The 6,000-nt window shown below is 56.4% G+C and overlaps 2 protein-coding genes across 2 annotated transcripts in view; one reads left to right on the top strand and one right to left on the bottom strand.

Annotated features, from left to right (window-relative positions):
* The first annotated feature begins 689 nt into the window (after positions 1-689).
* Positions 690-3,601, top strand: HYI (hydroxypyruvate isomerase (putative)). Its single transcript, XM_054384436.1, has 8 exons — positions 690-885; positions 966-1,077; positions 2,157-2,271; positions 2,413-2,491; positions 2,676-2,725; positions 2,911-2,980; positions 3,173-3,307; positions 3,513-3,601. The coding sequence occupies exons 1-8, from the start codon at positions 690-692 to the stop codon at positions 3,599-3,601; spliced, it is 846 nt and encodes a 281-aa protein (XP_054240411.1).
* Positions 3,602-4,268: 667 nt separating this feature from the next.
* The window catches only part of SZT2 (SZT2 subunit of KICSTOR complex), a 55,914-nt gene continuing 54,182 nt past the window's right edge, over positions 4,269-6,000 (bottom strand). The window contains exon 72 of the mRNA XM_054384618.1: positions 4,269-4,927. Coding sequence (XP_054240593.1) covers positions 4,784-4,927 — 144 coding nt within the window. The 3' untranslated portion in view covers positions 4,269-4,783. The remainder of the gene's footprint in view (positions 4,928-6,000) is intronic.

The raw sequence follows: 6,000 nt of genomic DNA, 5'->3' as shown, positions 1-6,000 counted from the left end.
CAGTACCGCGGGGGGCAGCGGCTGCCAGCTCTGCCTGGAGGTGCAGAAAGCCCTGGGGGCAGGCACCGGGGACGTGGGGCCAGTCATAGTCACCACAGAGGTGCACACTCCTGTGCACGGGAGCCACTACTCTGAGAAAGTGAAGATGAGCATCTTACGGTAAAATATGCAGAGCGTGGGACATAGGAAAAGCGTTTCTCGCACTGTTAGAGAAGAGCTCCCCAGGAAACCAATTAACACAGCGCTTCACGCGGGTCAGGCAGAAACACCTTTCCTCGGGAGGATGTCAGCCGCCCCGCGCCACGGCCGCCCGCGGCACACCCCTGGCCCGCAGCCCGCGGACAGCAGCCCTTACGGTGCTGCTGTGGGGCTGCTGCTCCACACTGCCTCGGGGCACCAGGCACTGGCGCGGCCGTGGGCACGGACTGGCGCTGTCAGGGCGCTACGCGCTCACAGGACAGTGCCACCGGCGTCAGAGCCGTGAGTTCCTGCGGACGGGCCTCGCTCCTGCACTGCCCTCGCTAAGAGGCCGCCCACCAGCCCCACAGCCACACCGCCACTGTCTGCGACCGTCGCGGCCCCGACGGGTCCCGGTGGCCGCGCAGCCCTGGTACCACCCCTGGCCTCGGCTCTGGGCAGCCCCGCCCCGGCTCTGGGCAGCCCCGCCCGGCACCGGCCTGCCGCCCGCCATGTCGCTGCGCTTCTCCGCCAACCTTTCGTGGCTGTTCCCGGAGCTCCCGGCACTCCCGGCCCGGCTGGAGGCGGCGTCTGCCGCCGGGTTCCGGGCAGCAGAGGCGGCCTGGCCGGCGGGATGCTCGGCCCAGGCGCTGCGGGCCGCGGCGGAGCGGGCAGGGGTGCGGATCGTACTCCTCAACATGCCCCCCGGTACCGCCGCGCTCCCCGGGGTGCGGGGATGGGAGGCGCAGGGGTGTCCCGGTGCCGCTGACGCTGCTGCTCTCTCCTAGGGGACCCGGAGGCGGGCGAGATGGGGCTAGCGGCCGTGCCCGGGCGGCAGGCTGCCTTCCGCCAGGGCCTGGCCGCGGCGGTGCAGTACGCCAAGGAGGTGGGCTGCCCCAGGTAGGTGCGAGGCAGAGCCCCCGCCACTGCGGCGCCTTGGCTTTCCCAGACCTCGCGGAACCGTGCTCCCGGCCCCGGCGGCACCAAAGCGCTCTTCACAGCCCTCCTGATCCGGCTTTTCCGAGCGGAACTCGCCCTTTGCACCGCTCTTCCGTTGGGCAGGAGCCAGCTCGCTGCAGACCCCGTGGCCGTTTTGTGCTCTCTGGGAGCTGACCCAAAGCTGCCAGGCAGTAGTCTGACCCTTCCCTAACCCTTCACTGTGGAGGCTTCTCACTTGCACCTCCACACTGCAGTGTCCATGACACTGTCCCCCTTTCCTTCCCATTTATACCAGTTGTTTTCCCCAGGACACTGCAACAGTAGCTGTATTGAAAGCCACGCTGATTACAACACAGTGGAGACACTATAAAAGATGCAATAAGCCTGGCACAACCCCTTTAACATGGCCCTTTTGTTCCATGTACTTTGCACCATTCTCTTAGAGATGCAATCCAAAGTCCTGCAGAGGGCACAAGCTAGGCAGGCCAAGAGCTGCCCAGAACCATTTGCACTCTCTGGTAACAGGCAGATGGACAAGGGTTTTGTTTCCACTGTACACCTTCTTCAAACAGTTTCTGAAGAGCGTTGCTCTTTGCCTGGACATCAAACTCTGCATAGAGCCTGGCATTGGCCACCATCCCCTCCCTGCTCTAAGCCAGCAAGCAGTGAGACAGGGCATCTGACCTGCTGCTGGCAGAGACAAGCACACCTGCTGCTCATCGTACTGGCCTCAAGCAGTCCCAGTTCACCACCAGCTTGGGGGTGAAAGAGCTGGAGGGGGCTAGGAAGAATCAGGTCTGCACTTTGTCAGGCAAAAGGTTCAAATACATCCTGCAGCCTACTGAGGGGAGATGGTGTGTATCCCTGCAGCTCACTTCTGCCCATCTTGCCCCTGCATGGGAGATAACACCTTTACACCCTCCTGTGTCTGCTCCCTGAGCCTGGCCCCATTTCCCACCAGCAGAGGAAAGTGTATTAAATCTGAGCAGCTGCTTGAAGACCAGAGCTGCCAACTGTGGCTGATGTCTCTGCATCCATAGGATTCACTTGATGGCTGGGCGGGTTCCTGTGGGTGCAGACCGAGCAGAAGTGGCAGGCAAGATGGAAGCCACCTTCATTGAGAATCTCAGATATGCTGCTGACCTCCTGGCCCAGGTAAGTGGGGAAAGGGTCTGGCTCTATGGGTGCAGCATTTTGGGTACCCAGCATGGAGAATCCCCCACCAGCCTAGCATGAGGAAGAAGCACTCAGCTGCAGCTGCGACAGGATGCTCTGCAGGGTGACGTTTTGTTACAGGAAGACATGATTGGACTGGTGGAGCCTATTAACAACCGCATCACGGACCCTCGCTACTACCTGAACACCCCACACCAAGGTAAGGCAGGCAGTCTCCCCCAAGCTTCCTTCTGGGGACAAGAAGGATCCCCAAACTCTGAAAAGCAGGAGGTTGCTGCAGCTGCAGGGAGATGGTGAGCGAGCACAGTTGATGAAGGGGTTCTGAGGGCTTCACCATGAAGCTTCCAGCCTAGGGGTAATGATCTCTTCTTTTGCACCCTTAGCTGCTGCCATCCTGGAGAAGGTGGGACGGCCCAACCTGAAGCTGCAGCTGGTGAGTCAGGATTGATGGTCCACTGTCCACAAAGGAACCTTGCGCAGTCCCCAGGGTTGTCCCAGGGACTGTAGGCTTGTTATGCCCTCCTGGGGACATGTGGAAGGACACGGACCATAGCACAGTCATCTTTGACTGCTCACTGCTGAACAGCAGCACCATCCATCTCTTCTCTTCTCCCACAGGACCTCTTTCACTGCCAGATCATGGATGGGAATTTGTCACGTAACCTGGAAACATACTTCCCACTCATTGGTAATGCCCTGCACACAAACTGGCTCTTCTGTGGGCATGAGGCTGGAGGGACTTGAGATGGGTCCCTCTGGCCCCATGCTCTGCTGTGACTGGCTGGGTGCACAGGGCTGCTTTTGGGTCATCTTGTCTCATGTCTAGAGAAGGCTGCAGGCAGGACTGCCTTGGGCAGAGTATCTCCCATTCCCTCCCTAGGTCACATCCAGATTGCACAGGTGCCAGGGCGGCATGAGCCTGACAGTCCTGGGGAGTTGAACTTCCCCTATCTCTTCAAGCTCCTGGAGTCCCTCGGCTATACTGGTTACGTGGGGTGTGAGTATGCTCCGAAAGGTGAGTGGGCCTGGAGATGGTCTGAGCCCCACTGGCAGGTCCAAGCATGGACTAGCTGGCTGGGGACTGTACAAAGATGGGCAGGTCCTGTTGGCTGCCAGGTAGTAGGCATCAGAGTCCACACCTAAGGACAAGAGCCCTGCCCAGAGCGGCAGCTGCTCGAGCATGCCTGGGCTAAGAGCAGAGACCTTGTCTGTCACTCCAGGAGACACCACGGAAGGTCTGGGATGGCTGCGCTCATACTGGGAGAGCCGAGGGCTGCAGCATGGTGGGACCACCAAGGCTACAGAGTAAAACAAAGGAACAACTGGAATAAAAGGCAAAGCAATGGCTTAACAGAGGAGCATGTCTGTCTTCTCTATGACTACATAGTGGTGGTGGTGGGTGGAATGATGCCTAGAGTGATGTTAGGAGTGTCTGTGTTGCATTTCCCTTCCCCAGGCCCTATGGAGCCAGGTGGAGTAGATGGACCCTCTTCTAGTCAAGTAGCATCTGCAGTCTGTCATGCTTGAGGCTGGTGAAGGCAGCACTGTAGGTGACTTCAGGTACACAGGAGAACTTTCACTTCCAGTCTCTCCTGCTGAGGGACGTATTCCCTCCTTGAGAAGAGTGCAAGTTTTCCCACTCCAACTCCAGCTGGTGTCTGGAGTTGTAGGAAGAAGGCTCTAGACTTCTGAGTCCTGCCGTTGTTGAGGCTGCTCCCACTAGCCAGTGCTGACCCTGTAGCAGGTGGGAAAAGTGAAGCAAGCACCCTCCTTGCCAGCTGCCCAAACCAACGTAACAGGCTGCCCTGCTGTTGCTGCTCCTGCTCCAGAGCAAGTGTGAAACTGGTGCAAACCCAATCAGCACCACAGCCAAGGCTGCCTCTGCATCCCCTAGAGGAGGCTTTCCACACTCTTGCCTATGGCACATGAATGGGGATCCAGTTCTGTTTATTTTACAGATACACTGATGGCTTTAATGTACACCTCCATAAAACCTTGCCCTGGTCCAGTTCACCCTTCCTGTGACATGTGGTGCTCTCCTGATGAAAAGCAAAGGGCTGGAAGTGGGCAGCCTCACTGGCTCAGAGCCCTGAAGTCCCTAAGTCTTTCTGCCTAAAGCCAGAGCACTGTGCAGTGTGATGCTCTGTGCAGAAGACGTGCTGTGTGTGCTCCTCTGTGCCTTCCTGGCAGACAGAACTCCCCTGCAGATGCCAAAGCCCTGTCCCTGAGTCGCTCTGCTTCAGGCAAGCCACAGTAGCCAAGCTCCTGCTGTGTGGCTGGGTTCAAGGCCATTTGAAAACAGCATAGCAAGAGCCACACCAGCCAGTGAACGATGGAGATGAATCTCCCCAGGCTTCTGTGCGTGCCACTAGCAGCGCTGCATCCAGTGCTATAGCCCAGGTTCCGCCCAGAGGCCTGTTCTTCCCCGTCGTCACCCATGGCACCCAGAGAGGTCCAGTACACGTGTTGCTCCAGGAGGTGGGTGCCACTGCTAGAGCAGGCCTGTCCAGAGGTTGAAGCAGGCAGTGTTGATCACTGACTCCAGATGGTGGTATGTGGACACAAGCTGTGGCAGAGGGCTCTCACTGTTCTGGGGCTGCACTGGGAACGGCTCCCGGAAAACCACGGTGAGGCTCTGTTGAGAATGAGGAGTGAGTCAGGGGACACAGACAAGCACTGCACAGTCTCTAGTCAAGGTGTGTAAGGCAGATACTGGGAGAAGTCCCAAAATACCAATGGCAGTGCCTTCTCCTGTGACAGAGCATCTTTGAGCTTCCTCCCCATTTTCCTGGTGGAAATTAGGTGCAAGGACTTGCCCACTCATTATCACAGCCTCCATGCATCTGCAGTTATTCCAACTCCAGCAGCAACCTCAGGAGAGGAGGACATGCTCCTGCCTCCATAGTAATAGGGGTTTCCAGGAAGATTAGAGGGAAATTTCTACTTCTAAGGTAAAGAGTAGGAGTGCAACAAATGGGGAAGGGGAGGAGATTAAACATAATAACTGCAATCCTAAAAATAAATGCTGGCTGCTCCATTCTCTTTAGTGACTGTACAGACAATGCACAGCAAGGGCAGAGGGAAGCAGAGAACAGGGTTCAGAAGAGAAGGTTGCAGGAGCCAAAGCAGAAGAAAAAAAAAAGTGAGTAACTCAATGCACTCAGTATTATGGAGGCAAGACACAGGGACTGCACATTATCCAGAGCTGAAATGCAGCACATCTAGTAGCCAGGATCCCCTAACAAACTCAAAGCCACAAGGACAGCTATGTCAGTGCAAAACACCAAATGCACCACCATCATTTATGAGGGAAGAAAAAGTGACTTGTGAGACTAACTCCAGCAGTGTGCAAGGCTTTACAGCAGGCTCAGAGAGAAAGAACCCCAAGGAAAATGCAGCTTGGTGTTACCAAAGTGATGAGGTAACGCTAGAGTTCTCTTTGATAAGGTAATATTTCTAGACAAAGGAATCATGGTATATCTTATCTGAGCTTCAGGAAGGATTTGTTCTAGTGCCACATGGGAAATTTAGGTAAGCTGAAAAGATAGGAATTAACACAAAAACTGCAAGGCGAAGATAGTAGTGCTGAAAGGGGAGGTAGCAGGCAGGAGAGAGGTTACAAATGGAGTTCCTACCGGACAGGTTTTGGGACTCACATTGCCTATTACTTTGATGAGCCTAGCACAAAGATGCGGAGTATGCTGATAA

The sequence above is a fragment of the Indicator indicator genome, chromosome 10 (assembly GCF_027791375.1).
Source record: "Indicator indicator isolate 239-I01 chromosome 10, UM_Iind_1.1, whole genome shotgun sequence".
NCBI lineage: Eukaryota > Metazoa > Chordata > Aves > Piciformes > Indicatoridae > Indicator > Indicator indicator.
The sequence above is the reverse complement of the archived record's forward strand: the minus strand, read 5'-3'. Positions and strand labels throughout refer to the sequence as shown.

What these genes read in the sequence shown, in the direction of transcription:
- HYI (XM_054384436.1), top strand. Translation starts at nt 690, where the DNA reads ATGTCGCTGCGCTTCTCCGCCAACCTTTCGTGGCTGTTCCCGGAGCTC. An exon ending in CTGCTGACCTCCTGGCCCAG is followed by an intron (nt 2,272 to 2,412) that starts GTAAGTGGGGAA and finishes GTTTTGTTACAG; the next exon opens with GAAGACATGATTGGACTGGT. An exon ending in AACATACTTCCCACTCATTG is followed by an intron (nt 2,981 to 3,172) that starts GTAATGCCCTGC and finishes TTCCCTCCCTAG; the next exon opens with GTCACATCCAGATTGCACAG.